At 52.7% G+C, this 23,073-nt stretch overlaps 10 protein-coding genes across 10 annotated transcripts; 6 read left to right on the top strand and 4 right to left on the bottom strand.

Moving 5' to 3' along the window:
• Positions 1-156: 156 nt before the first annotated feature.
• Positions 157-1,300, bottom strand: BROUX77_002827 (uncharacterized protein; the record flags this gene model as incomplete). The annotated part of the gene is made up of 3 exons (XM_073747410.1): positions 157-555; positions 618-1,198; positions 1,282-1,300. The coding sequence occupies 3 exons, from the start codon at positions 1,298-1,300 to the stop codon at positions 157-159; spliced, it is 999 nt and encodes a 332-aa protein (XP_073607909.1).
• Positions 1,301-1,868: 568 nt separating this feature from the next.
• BROUX77_002828 (uncharacterized protein) lies at positions 1,869-3,734 on the top strand (the record flags this gene model as incomplete). Its single annotated transcript, XM_073747412.1, has 2 exons — positions 1,869-3,560; positions 3,624-3,734. The coding sequence occupies 2 exons, from the start codon at positions 1,869-1,871 to the stop codon at positions 3,732-3,734; spliced, it is 1,803 nt and encodes a 600-aa protein (XP_073607910.1).
• A 2,119-nt stretch (positions 3,735-5,853) lies between these two features.
• Positions 5,854-6,807, top strand: BROUX77_002829 (uncharacterized protein; the record flags this gene model as incomplete). The annotated part of the gene is made up of 2 exons (XM_073747413.1): positions 5,854-6,071; positions 6,132-6,807. The coding sequence occupies 2 exons, from the start codon at positions 5,854-5,856 to the stop codon at positions 6,805-6,807; spliced, it is 894 nt and encodes a 297-aa protein (XP_073607911.1).
• Positions 6,808-7,842: 1,035 nt separating this feature from the next.
• BROUX77_002830 (uncharacterized protein) lies at positions 7,843-9,036 on the top strand (the record flags this gene model as incomplete). The annotated part of the gene is made up of 1 exon (XM_073747414.1): positions 7,843-9,036. The coding sequence occupies one exon, from the start codon at positions 7,843-7,845 to the stop codon at positions 9,034-9,036; it is 1,194 nt and encodes a 397-aa protein (XP_073607912.1).
• A 317-nt stretch (positions 9,037-9,353) lies between these two features.
• Positions 9,354-9,845, top strand: BROUX77_002831 (uncharacterized protein; the record flags this gene model as incomplete). Its single annotated transcript, XM_073747415.1, has 2 exons — positions 9,354-9,387; positions 9,451-9,845. The coding sequence occupies 2 exons, from the start codon at positions 9,354-9,356 to the stop codon at positions 9,843-9,845; spliced, it is 429 nt and encodes a 142-aa protein (XP_073607913.1).
• Positions 9,846-10,138: 293 nt separating this feature from the next.
• Positions 10,139-12,156, bottom strand: BROUX77_002832 (uncharacterized protein; the record flags this gene model as incomplete). Its single annotated transcript, XM_073747416.1, has 2 exons — positions 10,139-11,849; positions 11,984-12,156. 2 exons carry the CDS (start codon positions 12,154-12,156, stop codon positions 10,139-10,141), a joined length of 1,884 nt encoding a protein of 627 aa, XP_073607914.1.
• A 449-nt stretch (positions 12,157-12,605) lies between these two features.
• Positions 12,606-13,082, bottom strand: BROUX77_002833 (uncharacterized protein; the record flags this gene model as incomplete). Its single annotated transcript, XM_073747417.1, has 2 exons — positions 12,606-12,825; positions 12,886-13,082. 2 exons carry the CDS (start codon positions 13,080-13,082, stop codon positions 12,606-12,608), a joined length of 417 nt encoding a protein of 138 aa, XP_073607915.1.
• A 733-nt stretch (positions 13,083-13,815) lies between these two features.
• On the top strand, positions 13,816-14,626 carry BROUX77_002834 (uncharacterized protein; the record flags this gene model as incomplete). The annotated part of the gene is made up of 3 exons (XM_073747418.1): positions 13,816-13,863; positions 13,937-14,407; positions 14,489-14,626. The coding sequence occupies 3 exons, from the start codon at positions 13,816-13,818 to the stop codon at positions 14,624-14,626; spliced, it is 657 nt and encodes a 218-aa protein (XP_073607916.1).
• Positions 14,627-17,131: 2,505 nt separating this feature from the next.
• On the top strand, positions 17,132-18,406 carry BROUX77_002835 (uncharacterized protein; the record flags this gene model as incomplete). Its single annotated transcript, XM_073747419.1, has 1 exon — positions 17,132-18,406. The coding sequence occupies one exon, from the start codon at positions 17,132-17,134 to the stop codon at positions 18,404-18,406; it is 1,275 nt and encodes a 424-aa protein (XP_073607917.1).
• A 1,141-nt stretch (positions 18,407-19,547) lies between these two features.
• Positions 19,548-23,047, bottom strand: BROUX77_002836 (uncharacterized protein; the record flags this gene model as incomplete). Its single annotated transcript, XM_073747420.1, has 2 exons — positions 19,548-22,791; positions 22,854-23,047. 2 exons carry the CDS (start codon positions 23,045-23,047, stop codon positions 19,548-19,550), a joined length of 3,438 nt encoding a protein of 1,145 aa, XP_073607918.1.
• Between the last annotated feature and the right edge of the window lie 26 nt (positions 23,048-23,073).

The following is a 23,073-nucleotide window of genomic DNA, read 5'->3' on the forward strand; positions in this document are numbered from 1 at the left end:
TTCTGTGTATGACGAGTTTATTGTAGTTATCGGTAGTTATCTCCGATTCAAACATATACATACTCGTTTATGCAATACATACCACACTCAGACCTGGCACTGTAACTTTAACACGTGGGGTCTACTAAGCAGACAATAAATTGACCAGCTTACCATCTACCGGCCAGGGCGCTTAGGCCGACTAAAGCCCGTCCGTGCCACAGCCTTGGGATGTAAATCTGACAATACGGTGGCTTCCGTGATCTCTGTCGGCTCATCCACCTCAAACTTCTTGTCAACCGTGACACTAGCCTCACTAGCAGCCGCCTCTAGAACCGTGCGCTTCATCAGCGGGTACAGCATGCGAGCCTTAATGGCACGCGTGCCGGGTGTCGCGGGGCACGTGTAAAAGAACAGCAGCGGGCTCTGATTAGCACCGGCATGCGTGTGGTGGAAACGGTAAAAGGTAAAGCGCGGCTCAGTGGTCGAGATGGTTTGCACGACGGCGTCGACGGACGAGGGAGAAGAGGCGGGGGCAGAGTCGAGCTCAACGGTCTCTGTGGCGGAGTTGATTTTCTGCGAGTAGGCATTCGTCAGTTTATCGTCACTACAGCACAATGTGAGAGGAGAGAGCTTACCAAAGAAACCATATTAATGGATCCGCTGCCAAGCTGTTTCAGGGCATCCAAAGCCTCCGCGTTCACAGGCATAGCAAGGCTCTTGCTGAGATGAATCTCTCTTGGCCCTGTACCTCTACCAGCCTCTTGCTCGGCACGCTTGACAGCCTGAAGACTCTGCTCTTCCTCAGTCAAAGGCGCATCTATCGCGGCGTGCGCTTCCTGTTTAGCAAAGCCGGCAGCCGAAAGTTCCTCCTTGGCATTGGCGAACTGGGTCTCGCGGAAGTGCTCTGAGCCCAGCTCGCGCACCAGAGTCAGACGCGTCGAGGCAAATAGCGTCTTCTGGCGCACCTTGGCCAAGTCAGGCACAAAGGTTACAGCAAGGAAGGTCGGGGCCGAGTCGTAGCGCTTGAGAATGACATAGAGCGCTTCGTTGTCGCTCAGGTGGGGCTCAAGAACGGAAAGGTTGTCGGCAAAGTTGGGCGAGACGCGCTGTAGGAGTTGAGTCGGCTCGAGCTTCTCGTTGTTAATCGTGGCAAGCAGTCCAAAGAGGTTGTCGGAGCTCTGGAGCTCTCCGAACTGGGAGACAAGCTCCTGCGAAGCTACAGGGAGCAACAGCAAAGCAAAGGTGGTCAGTTGTAAGCGGTCTTTAATAAGCTGAAACAGCGACAGAAATAAGACTGACCAGAAATTCCAGACTGCATGCTGGACGATATTGAAAAAAGGCGGCGCAAATAGGACGATGCAGCTGGAAAAGACAACGCCACGTTCATGATGGCAAGACTCCGGGTTCATGGGAGCTTGGTTCAGATGTTTGGGCTTCATAGGGCGGGGTCCCAGTGCGGATGGACATGCTACGACGGTGTGTGCACATAGTTATGGACTTTACGGCGCCGACCCATAAGTATGCATACGGTATTCTCATTGCAAGATTGAAGTGAAGATGCTGTCTATAGACATAAAAATGCTTCTAGAAAGTAGCATAAGTTTTTGTCTTTTTTTCAAATTTCAAACTATTTACAATATAACATTACTACCCAGTAAGTTTGGCCTTCTAAACACCAGCCCGTCTCGCCCTTCTTGCGATGATCTCATAACCTAAAGTCCCACTTCATCCCACCACTCCCGATAAGATAAGCAACCCTCACTCAATTACCCCTCCATAGTAAAAAAAAAGTTTCATCTCGCCACTCCAGCGGTCTTGTATGCATAGAGTGCATTATTCAGGCCAAGATAGCAGCGAAAAAAAAAATAGCAGATCAACCAACCCAGATGTTAGGCTTAAGACAGAGCGTGCTCTCCAGATTCCGCACGTTTGTTTACGTATTCTCACAAGGGCTTTTGACGTACTTCCGCCACTTTACAACCCTCCAATTCTTCACGCCCAAGACTCTATCGACCATGGCTGCTTCGACCCCGGCGAGTGCAGCAGAGCCCGCCTCGGTTGGCGAGACTGCTGCCACACAAGCCCCTGTCCTCGAAATCTCTGCCTCCGAAGCCCTTGCCCCCGAAGTCCCTACCGAAACTGCCGTCCCCGTCACCGCTCCGTCCTCTGCTCCCGTTGCCGCCTCCCAGGATGCCCCCGAAGAACCCTACAATGAAGAATACGACGACGAAGACGACCAACTGTCCGACATTGAATGGATCGAAGACTCTACCGCCAAGAATGCCCGCCGTAACCCTCAGACCGCCGGAGCTGCTTCCAAGCCCACCGTCAACACCAAGGCCCGCGTTGATGACCAGATCAGCTCCCTCTCTCACCATGCTAGCAAGCTCAAGATTGGCTCCGAAGGCCCCAGCAGCCGCGATCTGAAGACCAAGGACAAGAGCGACCGTGCCACCTCGGAACTGGTCATGGACCAGCGTACGCGCATGATCCTGTTTAAAATGATTGAGCGTGGAATCTTCAGCGAGGTCCACGGTGCTGTGAGCACTGGAAAGGAAGCCAACGTCTACGAAGCCATTCTGAACCCCGACCCCATGGATGCCGATGCTGATGCTCGCCCTGTACACAAGGCCGTTAAAATCTACAAGACCTCTATTCTGGTGTTCAAGGACCGTGAGCGCTACATTGCCGGCGAGCACCGCTTCAGCAAGGGAGCCGATAAGAGCAACTCGCACAAGATGGTCAAGCTGTGGGCCGAGAAGGAGTTCCGTAACCTCAAGCGAATCCATGCCGCTGGTATCCCGTCGCCCGAGCCGATTGCCCTGAAGAACAACGTTCTAGTCATGTCCTTCCTGGGCGATCGCAAGGGCTGGGCCTACCCTCGCCTCCGTGATGCCCCTATTGACGCCGAAGAGACGTGGCAGGCTATGTACACTCAGCTACTTGGTCTAATGCGCATTATGTACCAAGTCTGCCGGCTGGTGCACGCTGATTTGTCTGAGTACAACATTCTTTACTACAAGAACAAGCTATATATAATCGACGTGTCGCAGAGTGTGGAGCCCGATCACCCTCACTCTCTAGAGTTCCTGCGCATGGATATCAAGAACGTTGGCGACTTTTTCCGCCGCAAGAGCGTCAACACCCTGAGCGACCGTGTCATCTTTGATTTCATTTCACAGCCCAAGGGCCCCGTGGACGAGGCCGGCATGGCTGTGGAACTGGAGAAACTATATGCTGAGCAGCCATTTGCCGAAGACTCGGAGAAGGCTGCAGCGGAACTCGAGGTGTCCAATGCTGTTTTCAGACAGCAGTATATCCCGCAAACTCTCGAGCAAGTCGTTGATATCGAGAAGGACGCTATGAAGATTGGCCAGGGCCAGGGTGATGACCTGGTCTACCGCAACCTTTTGGCTGACAAGGTCATTGCCGGCCAGGAGGGCGACGAGGAGGAAGATGACGAGGATGATGAGGAAAACGGCAGCACTAACGGTAGTGAGTCTGGCGCTGATGATGAGGAGCGGTTTGAGAAGGGCCGTCCTCGTGGCAAGAAGCACGAAGACAAGGACGAAAAGAAGGTAAGGCGATGCGAAACATCAACCATGACGGGCCAGTCACTGACTCAATTTTCTACAATACAGGCACACAAGATCGCCGTCAAGGAGGCTAAGCGTGACAAACGCAAGGAGAAGATACCCAAGCACATGAAGAAGAAACTTGTGGCAACATCTTCGCGCAAGAAGAAGGCTTGAGCCCATTATGGCTTGAAAGAGTTCCAAGGCCATACTTGACTTGGGCAAACACCCGAGTCCACGTCTCTAAACTTCATGCTTCATGATACTTTGTGACAGCCTTTTGGCTGATCACAAAGCAGCAACGGGATGGAGTGCTGACAATTCTTTCTGCTCGCATGTTGATGACTTCTTAGTTTTGTTTCCATTCTTCTCGGCATGTGTCGCGCCATTTGTTCGGCCATGATCTGAATATTCGCGCGATATAAAACATCCGCCCACTCAAAAGTCTTTCAAAAGGAGTTCACGGCGTTATGGTCTTTGTTCATTTTCTTTTCCTCTTTTCTTTTTATACTTTGTCACTCTGAATCTTCTAACGAATCTACGGTTCTTACATGATGTTGATTTCTTTCTTCTGTTTTCTCCCTTGCTCTTTTTTTCTCTCTTTGCTGTCTCACTGCCACTAGCCTCCAATATGATGAGAAAAAGCATTTGCTGTTTATTCCTTTCTTCTCCGTCCTGTGCGGCCTTGATGAATTCTCCTCCGCCAACACAGGCTCCGTCTCGGTTTGCTCCGTCAAAGAGCTTGTTTGCGCGGTGCATTCTGTGCATAACCCTTTGACTTGTGAACTAGGCGGTCCCTCGAGAAGAGTGCATTGATGCCGTAATGTGTACAAAAGAGGGGCAATCAAAACAGCCAGATTCGTCTCTAGAACATGATAGAATAACAATGTAAAGAGAGCTCTGATGGAGTGCTAGGACGCTTTTGTTGGCCTGGGGGCCATGACCCATACATGATAGGACAAAGTATGTTATATTTTCCACAGTACGTATCGAAACGAATGTTGGATTCTGACTCTATCTGTCAAGTCATCCCAGAGTGTAACTCTACTGTCTCAGAATCTGTGCACGCTACCTATCTCCTTGCCAACAAGGACTTTTGCTTACATGTGACTTGACAGAAAGTTTATTTTGTGAACAGGTCAACCTACCCCTACCCGCCAGCTCAAGGAGACGAAACATCAGGTGCTAGAACAAGTGAGAACACTGGCTTGGATGCATGTATTTCAGGGTCTTGCATATCAATGATTCCCTAGAGCCACCGCACTGCATATACAAGTGCCGATGTTGTTCCACACGTGATATCTATGCCCTTTGCGACGGTATGCAACTAGTTTTAAAAAGCGAGCTCACTATTAACCTGTAAAGACAATCACACAGTACATACCGCCCCAAGGAGACAGTGACACATGTACAAGTGAGGACTGGGGGCACCAGGATAACAACGCCTGGCTGCTAGCATGATGCCCGAACTGGGTTGCACATGATACCAGCTGGGCTTTACAAACTATGGGATACCGATTTTGCTTCTCGGGCAGCCAGATATGCTTCCATCAACAATTGGACATTCTCACTTTCTAAAGACCCTGAAGTCATTGTAGTATGGTGAATCAAGGTTACGCGGGCTGCCTGTGTAACGCCACCGCATCTGCATCTCTACATGTTCAGATGGCACCAGAAAGAGGACTTTTTTTGGCACATTTTGTACGTCCAGATGTAGTGACTCTCATAAACTGGAAGCTTGCTTGTCGTTCCACGTCAGTGGGGGAATAGCAAAAAGTGGACTACTAGACAGAGACAAATCATACTCTGCCTCGCACCAAGACAAACAGCGTCCATCTAGCCAATGTCTTTGAAATACATGGTCTCGGGCGAAAAGAAAGTCAGGAGCTGGCATAAAGCGCTTGTAGTTCTAGAGGACTTGATACAAGGATATAGCTTGCATATATTCGTCCTGTGTTCCATCCCAAGGAAAAGAAAACGCATGATGATGGTTTCCTGCTGTCTTGTCTTTGTGTGCCCTCTTAGCTTCGTGTTGTTGGAATATACATCCTCCACACAAGAACCTCGCTCTGTCTCTCCTCTTATTTCATGCGTTCTTTGACGAAGTACAACGATACAGAGAAGCAGGCCCAGGCAGCCTGCCATACCAACGAATACAAAGGAGAATAAAAGGCACATAGTTTCCCGCTTCAACCCTCACACCATATTCTATTCTCTCCTCAGTTTCTCATCTCCATTACGCATCGCTCATTGGCAACTCTTAATAATTCTTATTAGATACTCTTAGCAGAACACGATGCACCTTCTCTACTCTATTTCTGCAGCCCTTGTGGCTCTAATTACAGCCGTCTCGGCTCAAAGCCAATATGTAATATCCGGTTTCAAATACGATGGCTGTGTTGAAATCCATCCCGAGGACTTCGACGTGACTTATGCGCACCCTGCCGGTGGTCGGACACCCGAGGACTGCCAATACATTTGTCGGGGATTCTCCTACGTTGGTGTCTTCAACGAGTGAGTGATGTAGCTCCCAATGTCCCTGTCCATAATATAGTCCGCAACTAACCCAAACAGCGTCTGCCGCTGCGGTAACGCCATCGGCGAGATCAACCGCCAGGACGAGGCCGTCTGCAACAACCCTTGCAAGGGCGACCAGTCTCTTGGCTGGTGCGGCGCCGCCGGCCCGACCTGCGACAAGTACGCCAACCTGTACTGCGCCACGTCAACGCAGCCCGTACCTGAGCTCCCAACGCATCCCGTTCCGTTCCCCGACCGTAGCTGTGTCGCGGTCACTAGCATCGAGTGGACAGCACTGGACAGCTATACCTACACACCCGGCTCAACCAGCTCATGCACACTGTCGCTCACGTACTCGTACTGGGGCGCGGGCAGTGAGTCAACGGACGGGCACCCATACACGCTGACTACCGTTACGACGACCCTCGGCACGTACACGTATTTATCGCACACGACAACCGAGGCTAAGACGTGGACTACTACCCTGAGCAGAGAAACGGCGGCGTATACAACTATTACCTTCACCAGCACTCACACATCGGTAGTCTCCAGAGAGTTTACTAGCACCGCCAAGGCTACTTATGTGACCACCACGGCGGCTTCTTCTTCTACAGCGACCGAGACCCAGACTGCTACACAGTCAGAATCTCTGACCAGTGGTGGTGTTAGCAACTGCCTCAAGGCCAGCTTCATGGCCGCGGTTGTAGCAATGTTCGCGGTGGCGTTTATTTGATAGGGTACACGAAGTCCAGGAAGACAGTTGGGCGGTTGGAGATGCATTTATCGGGTACTTTTCGTAAATACAACTTGGATGAAGCTGCTATTTTTTTGCCACTGCACAGAAGTGTGAGAGGACTGCGCCAGTGTTAACCCTATCCACTAATATAGTTACCAATAAGCTGCCTCCGAACATTTCAATCTGAAACGCAAGTAGACGCCGATCATGGCAAGCGGCAACTGGATCCCCATATACGTAGTTATACATTTTTAGACTTTAGACTTAGACTTAAACTCTCTGTCTCAGAACCCCTTTTGCGAAGGCTCCAAGAAGAACGAGATGGGACGCTTCTCCCAATGATCATCATCATGTGAGGAGCGGAAGCCTAGCTATACATGCAGAAGAAGATTCCTCCCGTGCCAGGCTCTCGGAAATTCGTTGCGGCGTATCAGTAACTTTCAGCCAAGATCAGAAACAACTTTTGGCTCCCTGCGGAACTTTTCTCTCCCAGTTCTTCGTGTGCAGGAAGATCATCAAACCCCCGTAACCCTAAATAGACTCGCCCCATTCCGGTGCGCATCCTCATTACCCCTATGTGAGAGAATAAGTGGAAAAAGAAAACAAATACTGGCGAATCAAGCTGCGTGCATCGCACAGACTTGAAACATTTATTCGGCTTCTCCAAGGCAAAGGCCGTTTTATCCGATAGAGACAGGGCGGCCCCTGACTGGACCCATGCGCCACTTAGGCAAGGGTCTACATGCTTAGAGGGCGCGCATAAATACAGAGAGGCTTCCCACTCAACATCTCTGTCTTGATGATCTTGGGATAACCACATCATTTGATTTTGCCTGCTGTCTTATGGTGTTGCGCCGGCTTCTCTCGCTTATTTATTCTCTCTTTAAAAAATCACAACTGGTGATACCTGCTCTCACCATTTTCTCTCATTCTTATCTTGGCATCTCGCTCATTATCTTGGCGCCACACACTCTCTCACCTCTGCCGGCAGAGTCACTCCCCTCCCTCCCCATCTTTTTATAACCTTTCAACATGCGTTTCTACTCCAGCTTGGCCCTTCTGGCTGCCGCATCACTCTCGGCTGCGGCGCCGGCCAAGAATGCCAAGGGTGGCTCCTTCTTCGAATCGCCTTCTTCGTCTAACTCTGCCAAGAAGATCCGCGCGACGCCCAGCCAGCGCAAGCTCCTCGTTGGGTCTCCCGGCAACATAACGATTTTCTCCTTTTCTGCCGCTGATGGCTTTGGCGCCCTGGCTTCAGATGTTTTGGCTGGCAGCGCGCCCAGCTGGATGGCTGTCAAGGGCCCAAACACTCTGTACGCTGTCAATGAGAACTCCAACACTATCCGCCAATTGACTATCGACACAACTGCCAACACCTTGACCCCCGTGACCGAGGTTGCCGCCTCTGCGGGCGCTGTACATCTAGAGTTTACGCCGACTGGCAATCAGCTTATTTCATCAGTCTACGGCAGCGGCGTCGTTGACGTCTTCAGCATTGGAGACAACAACAACCTGGCGCTCCAGAGCACCTGGACCATGGGCGCCAAGGGTACCTCGAACCCCCATCAGACGTTGATTGACCCCAGCGGCAAGTTCGCCGTCACAAACGACCTCGGCCTGAACCAAGTCGTCATCACGCCACTTGGCGCCGCCTCCTCCGACAGCTCCAAGCGCGTCTCGGCGCCAGAAGGCTGCGGCCCGCGCCACGGTGCTTTCCTCCCCGGCCCCAGCGATAGTACCATGTACGCCGTGGTTTGCGAGCTCAACAATATTGTAGTCGTCTACAGCGTCGCCGCTTCCGGTTCCGACCTGGCTCTCACAGAGGCCCAGACCATCAGCACGTTCCCTGACGGCACCTCCAAGCCCGACGCCCGCGCCGGCGAACTGCTCGCCTCGACAGACGGCAAGCACGTTTACGTGTCTAACCGCCTGACGGGCGACGCACAAGATTCAATCACGCATTTCCTTGTCGCGGACGGCAAGCTGACGCATAGCCAGACGGTTCCCAGCGGCGGCCAGTTGCCCCGCATGATGAGTCTGCCGCCCACATGCCAGGATCAGGATGTGCTATTTGTCGGCAACCAGAAGGGCGACAAGGGCCTGATGGCACTCAAGATTGGCGCGAATGGAGAGATTGGCGATGAGGTGGCATCGGTGCCGATCAGCGTGTGGGGCACGGCCGACACCAATGGCCCGCAGTTTGTCCAGGAGATTTCTCTGTGTTAGGTGTCAGATGTGTGTTTCCAGAAGTAGATAGTATACGTTCCCATGATCATTTTATCTTAGCAATATGTCGGCAATAAAGGTTTTGACTGCGTCAATCTGTATTCTTAGAGGCGGTAGATTGTAGTGCATATGTTGGCAGCTGCCAGACATCCAGCTGCCGGCTGTAGGAATACTTGACACCTGCCTGTCGTGGACAGAGTCCCTTCCACAACCGCAGCTCCACTTTGAACTTCTCTTCCTCACTTTCTCATGAACCGAGCTTCAAGCTATCATTTTGATCTTGTTGAACTTCCACGCGAAGCAAAATCGCCGTTAAAATGGAGGCCCAAACGAACATGACTAACATTTTGGGTATATAACTTCCCCCATCCTCTGTTTTCGAAAGCCCATCCACACCTGCTAATATTCATGCAGACTACCATAACCGGCTGGTCGCCGACGTGCTCGCCCGCTTTCGCAAGCTCTGCATCATTGCCACGTCTCGCGCTGTCGCGCCGTCAACCGATCTTTCGTCAATGTCCATGTCTGGCATGTCCATGGACCTAGAGTTCGAAGGCCTCAACAAGTCCATCAAGGAGCTGTTGACACTTAGCCGCCGCATCAAGGAGCTGTGGGTGTTTGGCCCGCTAGGCCAGCAGGACAGCGATATGCGCGAGCGGGCTGCCGCTGTCGATCAGGACGTTAAGCATATTGCCCAGATCATCAGTGCCGCCGAGGATGAGTGGTTGCGCGGCGTGGTGGAGGAGGCTGGGGGCTCTTGGATGCCGATGCCAAAGGATGGACGGGGAGGCGATGAAGGGCACAATTAGGTGGTTCTGGGTGTAACTTTTTCTGGGCTAGCGTTTTGTCTTTTTTCTTTTGTTTTTTTTTCGGGGTCGGAGTTGTAGTGTTTCAATTACAGAATTCTTCAAGTCAGGTGTTGTTGATCGAAGCGGTTTGTTTATTAGTCGACCCGAGTTACGAAATCATATGGACTGCCTCTTGTTAATTTTCACGACTCAATACCTGTTCTTATTGAAATATAAAAATGACGTGGGTATATATCCCCTATACAGGTCAAAACGAAACTCCGCGCCCCTCCTTGACAACTCAATGACTGCGTTTAACCATCGCCACCGTCAAGCTCATCCTCCTCCTCTTCTCCCTCAATCTGCTTGTTCACAGCTTTATTCACAGCATCCGTAATCTTGCCCGAGCCAGCTCTGGCCGCTTCGAGACCACCAGCAGTCAGCCACAAGAAGTAGGATGACTTGAAGTTATCCACCTGTTGGAAGAACTCGTGAAAACTGTTGTCCTTCTCTTCCACCTCGTAGATGCGGCTATAGATGAACTCGTGCTTGAACGGCAAAATGCGGTCATCGTGCTTTGAAAAGTCGAGGGAGTCACGCCCCAGCTGACTCGTAGCCTTGCTGTTGTACGTCTCAAAGACGGGTCTTTCTAGCAATAGACCCAGACTGGGCGCCTTGGGAATCGCCATTTTCTCGCCTTCATACGTCGCGTCGATGATGCTCAATGGCGACCCGCAGCGCGTGACCAGGCAGGCCAAGCCGACCATCTTGCGGATCTGATGCATCATAAAGCTCTGGCCGTGCACCTTGAGCGAGACCCACTCGGTCTTGCCAATGACAATGGGCGTGGTGTTGGCAACGAACGACTTGATGTGGCGCTTGGCCGCCGCGTCTTTGAAGTCGGTACGGACGGTGTAGTTGTAGAAGTTGTGGGTGCCAATGTACTTGTTTAGCGCAGACTGCAGCTGTCCCAAGCGCTCGGGTGTAACGCGGTACCGGCGCTTAGCATTGATGTAGGCGTGCTTGATGTCACGCAGCGCAAAGTCCACGGGCGTCGGTTCGCGCGGCCCAGTAGCTTCTTCACCAGAGGCGATAGTAAGCTCCTCGGTAGTAGAGGCTACCCCAGAGATGTTTTCGGTAGCAGCTGTCTCAAGTTCTCCGTTTATAGACGCGGCGGCAGGCGCCTCGACAGGAGTCTCGGCAGACGCCTCTCTAGAGGCTCTTTTGGCTTCAGCCTTCTGCTTGCGCTGGGCAGGCTCATCAGAGACAGCACCATCAACCAGACCACCGGTCAAAATATCCGACGCGTGCATTCTATCAAGTACAGCGGCGCGAGTCTCGGGGTCGAGTGAGTCGAGAATAGGCTTGATTTCCTTCTCGTCAACCTCGTCCCAGAACCCTTTGACGTCACTCAGACGCTCATTCAGTTCGTCGAGCGTACCCTTGGCAGCGGCCTGCTCCCAAACCTTCTTTCCCAGGAAGGTCTTGGGATGGGGAGGGAGAAGGCAATAAGTGGGCAGCAGGTATTCGTACCAGCGCGAGTCGCAGCTCTTGTAGCAGTTGAACTGGTTGTTGGTGCGCTGGATTCCCCAGACGCGAATCTGCTCGGGAAGATGGCTGTTGATCTTTTCCAGGGTATCCTCCTCGAGAATTAGCTTCAGACTGATGACGTTGCCTGCAGCGTGGACGCCTTTGTCGGTACGGGCGCAGCGCATCAGGCTGGACTTCTTGTGGTCGTCAGCGTTCGCCTTGGCGATAGCGCCGGCTTTTACAAAGGCGGCGAACAAATCACCCTCGATGGTTTTTTCCTGATCGTTGATCTGCATGCCCTTGTAGCCGGTACCAGAGTAGCCAATTAGCACGGCAACCTTCTTCTTGGGCTTGCGCTCCTCGCCGGCAATCTCCTCGGCAGTGAAGGGATTGTCGCGCGGCTTGCGCTGCGGCCAGCCACCGTCGGGCTCGTCATTGCGCGATCGCTTGTTCGTGTTTTTCCATTCATAATCGGCCTTGCGCTTCTTGTGGCGGCTAGAACGGGACGACGGGATTTCTGTTAGCACAGCATGGGTTGGCAGGTGTTTCTGGAAGATGATAAACAGAATGGCAGAGGGAAAGGAATACAAATGTCTGCACTTTGTCTCGAGGAAGCAATCGGAACTTACCCTTGGCGCTTTCCTCTATCGCCTCCATCGCGGACTCGGCCGTTGCCAGACTTGTTCGCATTGCGATGCTCGGCAGCACCAGGCTTCTGCTCATCATTGGCCGCGCTGGTAGAAGGGGCCGGAGCCGGAGCCGGAGCGGCAACAGGTTCGGAAGAAGTGTTTTCTGACGCCATGCTAAAAGCAAGTTAAGGCTTACTCTCATAGCAAACAATTGAGCCCAAAAAAAAAGGAAAAAAAAAAAGGAAGGGAGACCAGGTCTTGTCGCAGGTTTTGGCGGGCTGCTCATCTTGCGGCTCTGAGAGAAAAATCCAAAAAAAAAGCCGGGCTATCTTATCGCAGGAGTATCGTCGGATAATCTATGGCTGTCTGTCCATAGAAGCTTCAACAAAAACAACTTCACACGCAACGCCACTTCTTAGCAAGACAGTCTTGCGCATTCTCCAACTATTGGTTCATTTTCTATAATGACTTCGTCTCATTTATGCTAATTCTATCAATACTGTGGTATCCTGGACCTGATGGTTGTTACTCAAGTCCATCCTGTTTCCCTTTTGCTCCAAACAGTCCCAAACCCAACAAACCCCTGTAACCCTAACATGCCGTGTTCTAGTAGAGACCTGTTTTAACAATTGACACCGATTATACCCTCTGCCACTGCACAATCATCCAACATAAGTGACACTCTGCGACCAATAATGCCCTGGCCACCAATTTCTAGGGAACAAGGCTGTGGCAGCACAAACTCGTTGACTTCGTCTGAATCTAGTACAAGCTGTTTGCCTAAGCTGTAGTCGACGAAGAATCCGCATTGGTCGACGGTCTTTTGTAGTTCTCCAGTCTCGCTACAAGTCCCGGTTAGTAGATGGACGCCATATCGTTAGTTAAAGGGTGGAGTTCCGTACTGAATAATTACACGGATATCTTTCTCTGCTAACAGGCCCTTGGCTTCCATGCGGATATGGGTGGCTGTAGAAGAACGTGGGCTGCCGGGGGTGTAGAAGATGAGATCGCACTCGGTGCAATCGTCAATGCCGGGGGAAGACCGGAGAGCGGCTAGAGCGCCGATCCGGGGCCGGGTTGAGTTGTCAGGGCCGCACATGGTGTGAGTGGGGTGGAGTGAGCTAGGCGGGAGAGAGAAGAGTATCAGGAAGGATTGGGCTTGCAGGCAAAGAGAAAAGAAGCGACAATTGGGGGCTGCTAGGTCAAATGATGCGTAGTGGAAAGAGAAGAACACCAACATGTCGCTCTCTGCTCGATTGTCGCCATGCTTTTATATGTATTTACGTTCCGGTCAAGCCTAGCTCTCCAGATCTTGACACAACCTGCTCATGTGAGCTAGTTTGGCACGTGGCCATACATACACGTCCATCCAACAGCCTCAAAATAACCGTGAAACTAACTCACCTTTATCGAGATCCGGCCCAGGCCAAAGTACCGGCCACTCGCCCTGGTGCCGCATCTTAGTGGCCATCCAGGTTTGGGCCGGGGCGCTTGCGCAAGTTTATGTGGCACCCTGATGAGCAAGTTTGCGTCTATTTATACATAACCCTAGGGTTTACCACTTACACTACACTGGGGACCCGCAACCCGGATGGACCACCGTCGGAATCAGAGCACAGCGTGTTTGAGGCTGTTGAACTAGATGCAGTCAGAGAATCGAGTGACCCCTCATTTGGCCACAGCTATTGTTTGTCAGCAGGCTGTGCTGGCTGAAGCTGCTCGATAAATGAAAATCTGCCGCGAGTTCCTATCTCTTTTCACTTCTCTGAATGTCTAGTTAGATCTCTTTTTCGACTTGAGAACCCGCTCAAACCACCCAATCGTTGCCCAACATGTCTTCTGCTACTTACAAGCTACCCGCTCTCAAGTACCCCTACAATGTAATAGCCTCCAGTGTTGTAACCCCGATGCTTGTTCTTGCAACGGCCTGCTAATGACTTGCCACTCCTGCAGGCCCTGGAGCCCAACATCTCCGCCCAGATCATGGAGCTTCACCACTCCAAGCATCACCAGACCTATGTGACCAACCTCAACGCCGCGCTTTTCTCGCTCTCTACCGCCATCTCCACCGCCGATGTGCCCAGCCAAGTCGCCCTCCAGGCTGCCATCAAGTTCAACGGCGGAGGCCACATCAACCACTCTCTCTTCTGGGAGAACTTGGCACCCACCGGGTCTGATGCCACCAATGTCAAAGCCGCTCCCCAGCTGACAGCTGGCATCACCAAGACGTGGGGTGATCTTGAGGCCTTCAAGAAGGCCTTTAACGGGGCGCTGTTGAGCATCCAGGGCAGTGGCTGGGGCTGGCTGGTCAAGGACACCACCGGTGCGCTCCGCATTGTAACCACTAAAGACCAAGACCCCGTGGTCACGGGCGAGACTCCGGTGTTTGGTGTCGACATGTGGGAGCATGCATACTACTTGCAGGTGAGAAACATTGAGGCAGAACCCAACAGATGGAGCTAAAGTTCATGTCACATTTGCTAACTGGTGACTGCATTGGTATAGTACCTGAACGGCAAAGCAGCCTATGTGAACAACATCTGGAATGTGATCAACTGGGAGACTGCTGAGAGGCGGTTCTTGGGAACCAAAGAGACGGCTTTTTTGGTGTTGCAGGAGTCTATAACTAAGGCGTCTTTGTAGAGGTGACGCTAGTGTATATATGTACCTACCCAGACGACCTGATCTGTTGAATGAATAAGAATGAAACGAATATCAAGCTACTACGTGGATTGTGTGCTGATTAGTTTACATGTTATCCTATGTACTAACGAAGGGCTTTCAGAATAAATACGATAGAGAACGACGTGAAACTTCCTACATGACAGTGATATTCTTCATTAACTAGCCTACTTGCCAGGGATATTTTCAACATGGTGGTTAGGAGGACTTACTGGGGTTCTGTGGCGGAGGCAAGCTTCGGAACGCCAGAAAATCAATATCCGCCACAACAGAGTGCGCGCAAACATCTGGAACTATGGGTTGATTCGTGTAGTTACTCAAAGGCGGGGAAATGAGGGACAACACTGCTGATATTTCACATTTAATAGCCCTGACCTGGAATTTTCTTTGTCACTCACGAATACATCGTAGTTGTTTTCAAAAGCTCATCATCCTTGCCCCTAGTCTTGGACCTACCCGATACTACCCCACCACGAACTCACCATAATCCCACGAGGTGTCAAACTATCTCTGTCGGAATCACTACAAAGAGGCCAAGTTACCCAGTTAGCGTACAGCATAGTGGCCAAGTAAAGCCCAGCGTACATAATGAAAAATAGAAGCCATACTATGTAAGCAAGTCTAAGTGAACGTTCGTCTTTTTGGCGCAGTGGTAGTTTAAACGCTTTGACACGAGGGAAGAGATCCCACCTATGCACCATAGAATCTTGAACTACAAATCTGCGTCTGTTACAGCAGGCCTGCTCCTTTTATAGTGTTACTTTTTCACAGGTGGACTAGCCGCCTGTGGCGCCCATTTGACCAGTGAACCCTGGTACCCGGCGTCAAAATGGCCAACGAAAACATTTGTACTTTCCTTTATTGTTTCCTTTGTAGTTGTTTTCTGTTTGGCCTGTATCGGCGGCGAGGCCAGGACTCTGGGCCAGGTTTGGGGCCACACAAGCAAAGGACAGCCTTTGGGCTGGGCGGGTGGACACACTTTCGTCATCACACTTTGTGCGTGGGGTTTCTGTATGCATGGTTTGGATTTTGGATTCTGTTTCTGTAACTATGTAATTTCTGGTACTACTTGTAGTCCCCTGTCGTATGCTGAGAATACCTCGCGAGTAGACAGGTAAATAAAGAATCAATCAATCAATCAATCAACCAACGAAAACAACAACCGCCCGGTACACCACCGACGCCAAAATATTGGTTGTAGGTGAGCTTGTCATGTTTTGACACATACTCCTGTCAAAGGACAGCAATAAGTCGTCGTATTAACAAGTGATAAGTACGAAAACAAAATCAAAAGTGCCTTTGAGGATTGGGGTAACCTTTTCCACAAGATCGCTTCGAGATCCGTGATGTGACAGCCACGCTTTTTATAGAACGGAAACACACAAACCTTCAGCAGCTGGTAATAAAAAAACGAAATGCCTCGGACATTACGAGTTTTCTGTCTTGTGAATTAAGCGGGGCTAACTCAAATGCAGGAACTTGTGTACACATAGAGCAAAGCTCGGGTGTAACTGGCGCTTCCTTGTTCCTACAGTGTCTGGGGTGAGCTGCCGTGTTTCGTTTCATTGGATAGTTGTGCGCGAGAGGATTGTTGGTGTTTGCCAATGCCATGTAGCTTGGGTTATGGACATGAAAAACCGTTGGTATTTGACATGAGGACCTGTTGCTGTCCTTTGATGCAATGTATGTTCGAAACTTGACAAGGTCACCCAGGCATGATGACGACGAGAATCGTAGATGTAGTTGGACGTTAGTCCCGAACATTCAAGACGGCAGGGTTGTCATGTGGAATACATCAACAGTTGTGCAGGGTACTTGGTACTAGCCACTCTCGTTTTGGTCTAGCTCGGAAATACAACGATAGCTAGACGCCTGGACGGGCCTGTGCAACATGGCAAATACACGCTCCTTGTCAACCCATATTTTCCTTGCTCAAGTATGAAGACGTGCATGTCCATGTTGTTAGTATGGTGATCGAATGTTCATGCCCGAGAATCCGTTTTGTATTTCTTCGTCCCGGTTTTTTTATTATGCAAAAATCGCATGTTAAACCCATGCGTAGTCCTGCAACGATCCCTCCATTCATTCACTTCCTGGGCTTTGTGGGTGTAAATACCGGCTACACCCAAGCGTCTTTATCCCCAAATTCTCCGCGCCGTGAAGCCTATCTTCCGCTCGATAAGGATTCAAAAACTATCTTAATATTCATTTTTTTTTCACTCTGTCATTTGGCAGGCGTATGGTGAGTTCCGCTCACAGGGGTCGCAGTTGGATTCTCCAAAGGCAAAAGCTAGAGTAGCACAATATGAACATACTGCACATGTATAACTAGTTCATCTTCCCTCGAGCATAAATAACCACTGGTTCATCTCATTTACAGACAAGTTCCAGATCTCTCTCTAATCACTTTGTCTTTTTCAACTTTGTTTTACTATCCTCCTTTACCCACCCCGTTTTCAATCCATCATGTCTCCATCTATTTCCTCGGCTGTGGTCACAGCCTTAACTCTCTTTCACTGTACTTTGGCCCTGCCTGCTGTCGGTTCATCTGAAGATCTTGCTACCCATCCGGGCCCTGCAATTGGATCCACAGCGACTTCCGGTGAAGATTTCTCTGTGAAGCAGACTCGCAATACCAGATTCAGCTCCGATGGATCAAGGGCCCTCGCCAGTGTTTACCGAAGATTTGACGTTAAGATGCCCGAGAACCTTGCGGCCGCCGTTGATCGACTTGAGAAGCGTGACTCCCGCTTTACATCTATATGGGGCATAGAAGACAAGGCCTTCTTGGTCCGGGTCATGCTTAGCCGGTTTCAACAGCCCTTTAAATTCGTATTTGATTTGACATCGGCTGGGGTTTGGGCGCTTTCTAAAAAAGGCGCACAGGACCAACGGTACATAAAACACCTCCCGGAATACTCAACCAGCGCCGCAAAAATGGAAGGTTATTATTGGGCAGGCAAGAATCTCAATGGCAAATTCGCCTTTGGCGATGTGTACCAAGATGAGGTGTCCATTGGCACTATAGATCCTGTGCTAGCATCTAAGAGACAAGCAATTCAGCTGGTAGACACTATTTCTCAATTTGATTACACGGAAGAAGTAGCTGGTATCATTGGAATGGCCTTCAGCTCCCGAAACTTGATCAGGCCCGAGCCCCAACTCAACTTCTTCGACAACGTGGTGGAAAGTCTTGACGAGAAGGTTTTTACAGTCGACATGAAGCATGGGGAGTTAGGAACCCTTGAGTTTAACACTATCAACACCGAAAGATACATTGGGGATATTGGATACTCCGATGTGCTTAACGAAAAGGGTCTTTGGAACTTCACCATTGGAGGTCTCATCAGCGACACTGCACCTTTGACTAGCAGAACCGAGTATGCCATGGCTGACACGGTTAGCTCTCTGATTCTGCTTCCTATGCAATACAACACGGCATACTACAAACAGGTTCCTGGCTGCAAGTACCTCGAAGAACATGCTTTATTCATCTTTCCATGCGACAGTACACTTCCTGATTTCACTTTCGAGGTTGGTGATGTCCCAATCACCATTCCTGGTAACTATCTGACGTATTCCGCACTTGATGATGAGCCAGATTTCTGCTTCGGTGTACTACAGCCTTCAAATGAACTTGGCTTCAATGTTCTTGGGACTACGGCTTTCAAGTCCGCCTTTGTCGTCTTTGACCCAGTCAGCCCCAAGATTGGTTGGGCAAAGAAACCTTTGTCGATCTAGGGAATCAGCAGATAAATATCGGATAAATCCATAGCTAGCATGATTCTTGAACAAGGTCTCCCCATATTTTGGAAGATGAAGACATCACCACAAGTCATGTTCTTTTTGCTACAACTTGGGCTCTTTTGTACTTTAATTATCCGCCAGATGAAAGATGTTGTGGTCTCTGTTCTAAGAGTTCGTTCCAGGTTGACTTTGTCGGGGGTTTAAGGAAGATGAGTAGTGTGTAATTTAGAGTTTCTTTTTCATTGGTTGGTTGGGTTTATAATTGCGATGGTTAGCTATAACTAAGCGGGTGTTTGCAGTAGTTAGTCTAGAGTTCTCCTATGATTCTGTGCATTGTTTGCGGGAATACATCGTTACAGAAGCAGTTGAGTTGAAAGTCCTTATTTTACCTGTCTACTCGCGAGGTATTCTCGACATACGACAGGAGACCATTGCTGGTACTAGGGGGTACATACAGTTATCAAACACAGAACCCGAATCTGCCTATAGAACCTGCACACTACGAAGTATAATGACGGGAGGTCCCCCACCCGCCCAGCGACCAAGACTGTCCCTCGTGGGTGCAGCCCCCAAACATAACCCGGAATCCTGGCCCAAACCCTGCTGTACAAAAACAAAGCAAACAAAACAAAAAGCAGACCTCCTCAAAACCATCCCCAAAGGTGGAACCAAAATCAGGGCAGCCCTGCTGTGGAGCTACCATCCCCACCAACATTTGCTCGTCGGCTAAAGGGCGGGAAAACGAGAAAAACTCTAGCCGACGGGCCATTTGATTTGATTTGATTGTCTTTATTTTACCTGTCTACTCGCGAGGTATTCTCGACATACGACAGGAGACTAAAACTAGTACCAAGAAATACATACAGAAGCTAAAGAACCAAAAACCCAGAATCATGCATACAGAAAATCCCCACAGCACGAAGTATAATGACGGAGGGTCCCCCGACCGCCCAGCGCAATGGCTGTCCTTCGCTTGTAAGGCCCCAAACAAGACCCCAAGCCTCGGCCTTTACCCTGTAGAAGACCAAACCCAAAAGAAAGATAGAACATGACAAAGGAAAAGTGACAAAGGAAAGACAGGAAGTGGAGAGAGAAAGGGAGAACGAGCAAACAGAAGAGAGTGGCAGCGCGCGCGCTAAGCCGAGAGGCCCGGGGGAGCCCCCGCACTGGGAGGTGGAGGGGCGGGCGGTGGTAGGCTCGACGGGGAGCGAGCGGGAGGGTCGGCGGCCTGTGGGTGCACCTCAGTCCTCGCACGGCGGTGGGCGAGCAGCACAGTGGGTGCTTTAGCTGCCTTGGCGGCCAGCCAGGTGGCCCCGCGCTTGGTGCCTATCAACTTCTGGAAGAAGCTGCGGGACACCCGCTGTGGGTTCCGGGGGCAGACCCAAACATGTTCTGGGGCGGTCTCCGATCCGCAAAGGGGGCAGGAGAGCACGGCGTCCACATGTTCGAAGCGGCGATGGTAGGCCGCAAAGTCGCCATGGCCGGACAGAGCAGTCAGCACTGCGCGGGCGAGCTTGCGATCGGTCTCGTCAAGGAGACTTGACCAAGCCTTCTTGGGGGGTTCAACTGGGCGGTGCAGATGGGGTCTGATGGCGCGTCCCTCCTCTGCCCACCAGGCGCGGAAAGCAGAGTCGAGACGGGAGCGGAAATAGTGGCGGGCCCAGGAGAGCGACATGCCGTCCAGCCAGGTGTTTGTCCTGGCCCCTAGCTTTGCTTGCTCATCTGCGAGCTCATTGCCCGCGATGTCGGAGTGGCCCGGGACCCAAATAGCCTCTACCTCGGGTGGGCCGTCGGGCCCGGGCCTTGGTCGTGGCCGCTCTGGGTGCGGTCTGATCCAGCTTGCGCAGATCATCTGGGCGCGCCTCAGATACTGCTCGGAGGTGCCCGGCTTGGCGTAGCGAGACGTGAGCCGGTTCACTGCGGCGAGATTGTCGGAGCAGATCCAGACCTTGCGGCACTGTGGCTTCTCCCATGAGTCGACCTCTGCCAGGGCCTTGGCGATGGCCAGCACCTCGGCGTCATGGACTTCGGCGCGGAACGGGGCAGGGCAGTTGCCCGTGGACAGGGTCCTGCCGTCCTGAATGACCATCCAGCCGGCGCCGACCTTGTCATCCCTCAGCTTGGATCCATCCGTATAGATCCAGAGATCTGAGGGGTCCGAGGAGCGGACTAGTAGCTGGTGGGCCGCGGCTGCGGCCTCCTTGTCGCCTTGCAGCGGGGGGCGGGTTGTCGGGAGCACTCCCTTGCACCTAGCAGGGAGGCTCGTGGCGATCCTGTGCGGGAGTAGCCTCTTGAGCGTACCCAGCTTGCCACCATCGGTGTCTCCGAACCCTAAGGGGTGGTTTGCCGGGGCTAGAGATGCCCTGATGCCGGCCGAGGCCAGGAGGTGGTCGAGGACGCAGCTCATGGGGGGGAACCCCGATGCCAGGTTGAAGATCGCACATGGCGTCGTGCAATATAAGGGCAGCGCTGCACGTAGTCCCCTCCTGACCGTGCGGTCCAGGATGTGGGCAGCCCCGAGAAGGCCCCAGGAAGGCTTGGTTGGCGAGGGGCCAGGGCGCCACCACGTGGCCGCCGCGTATGTCAGTTTCGTGACCACGCAGGCGCGGACGGCCGTGAGAGCCCCCCTAATCGGCGCGCCCTTCCAACAACCGGACAGGATCTGGATGCCTCGGATCACGGGCGCCGTCCTCTGGGCTACGTCGCGGATGTGCGGCAGGAACGACAGGTTGCGGGACCACAACACGCCCAGCCAGCGCAGAGTCCCGCGAGGGTCCACCGGTTGGAGTGTGGAACCGTCCGGGAGACGCGCGCTCGGGTTTAGGCCGTGGCGCTTGCGCGTCACGTGCAGGAGGTCAGACTTGGCGAGGTCTAGCGCCATGCCGTTCTCTGTGCACCAACTGTTCACCAGTTCCAACGAGCGAGAAAGGGCGGTGCAATTCTCCTCCAAGGACAAGCTAGAGTGGACCAAGCAGCCATCGTCGGCGTATCCGCGGAGAGAGCTGGGGAGATTCATCCTGAACAGCGGAGCCATATACAGCATGAACAGGATGGGGGATATGGGCGAGCCCTGGGGCAGGCTGCCGCCTGTAGGCTGGAGAGGGTCGGCCACGCCGTCGAGAGATAGCGACGCCGTGCGCCCGGACAAGAAGGATGCCACCCAGCGGCAAGTCTCGGCGGGACAACCAAGCTCCACCAATCTCTTCACCATCCGGTTGGGCTGAACCGCATCGAACGCCCCCTTTATGTCAAAGGTGAGCACTGAGGATTCTGACTTGCCGTCGGCGTAGAACTCTAGAGAGTGTGCCAGACGCAGGCACATGTCTTCCGCGCTGCGTCCGGGGACCGCGCCAGCGTAGTTCTCCCCGATGTGACCAGCTTCCAGCGCCCAGTGAGAGAGCCGGCGGGCGATGATCCTCTCTAGGCACTTGGCCAGAGTCGGGAGGAGGGAGATCAGTCGGTAGGCCCGCGGCGAAGAACGGTCCTTCTTATTCGGTTTGGCGAGGGCGATCACCTTGGCTTCTTTGAAAGAGGCGGCGTGGTGGCCCCATGAAAGGCTCGCGTTGAACAGATGCATGATCTGCCTCTGTAAAACAGGCCACGCGAGTTTCAAGACGTTGTTGGTCAGGCCGTCTGGGCCCGGTGCGGTGTTGCGCGGGCTTCGGAGCGCAGCCTCCAACTCCCCGTTGGTGATGCGGGTCCGTCTTTGCTCATCTAGAGCGATGTGTGGCGGGTCGACGTCGCCTGGGCGGTCGGAAGGCATGTGCACCCTGCGAAGGAGGGCGATCTTCTCCGTGGTGTCCTGCACTGTGGCTTCCGCGCCATCGGACGGGGCCAGGGCAGGGGAGTGCCGGTTCGGCGCTTTCGTCCTCCATTTGACCATCCGGAAGATGTCTCGGGACCGCGCGACGTTGGCGAGGAGGTCGTCGTAGAAGGCCCGGGCTGCACTCCTGAGAGCAGACCTCAGGCGTTTTTTGGCTTCGCGGCGGACGGCCCTAGCCTCCTGTTCCTCCGTGGGCGAGCCGGCGTGCTTCACGCGGGCCCGAGCTGCCCTCTGGTCGGCGCTGGCTTCCCGACATTCGTCGTTCCACCAGGGAAAGCTTTTGGCTTTTCCTTCGGATCTTGGGGTCGAGGCAATTAGCGCGTCCAGAATGACGTTTTGCAGGAGTCGCGCAAACTCGTCTATGTGCCTGTCCTGTGGGACTTGGCTTCCTGCCCTGCGGTACTCCGCGACAAGGGAGTCTAGGCGGGTCGCGCCGGCCTTGCACGCGGCATCGAACCTCTCCTTGTCTAGCTTGTCCATAAGGAACCTGCCGGGTGGAGCCGGCGCCGGCGCGTGGCCGTGCAGAGGAAGGGTCACCAGGAGCGGGAAATGGTCGCTGCCGCAGGTGAGTTCCTCTCGGAGGTCGACGCTCGCGCCCGTGACAAAAGTGCCGAAGACAGCAATGCGAGGTCGATGACGCTTCCGGACTCGTGGGTTTGCTCACCCTCCGCGTTGCCAAGGAGGAGGGCTCGCTCTTCCATCCAGGCTAGCAGAAGCTCTGCGTCGTTGTCGTCGGTGTCGCTCCGGGGGTCCCAGGCGCTGTGGCGGAGGTTGAAGTCGCCCACTACCACCGACCGCGGCCCTGGCTGCATGCTGGTCAGGAGACGTAGCGCCTCCC

The sequence above is a fragment of the Berkeleyomyces rouxiae genome, assembly GCF_048999995.1.
Source record: "Berkeleyomyces rouxiae strain 22BRR77 chromosome Unknown BrBRR77_ptg000002l, whole genome shotgun sequence".
NCBI lineage: Eukaryota > Fungi > Ascomycota > Sordariomycetes > Microascales > Ceratocystidaceae > Berkeleyomyces > Berkeleyomyces rouxiae.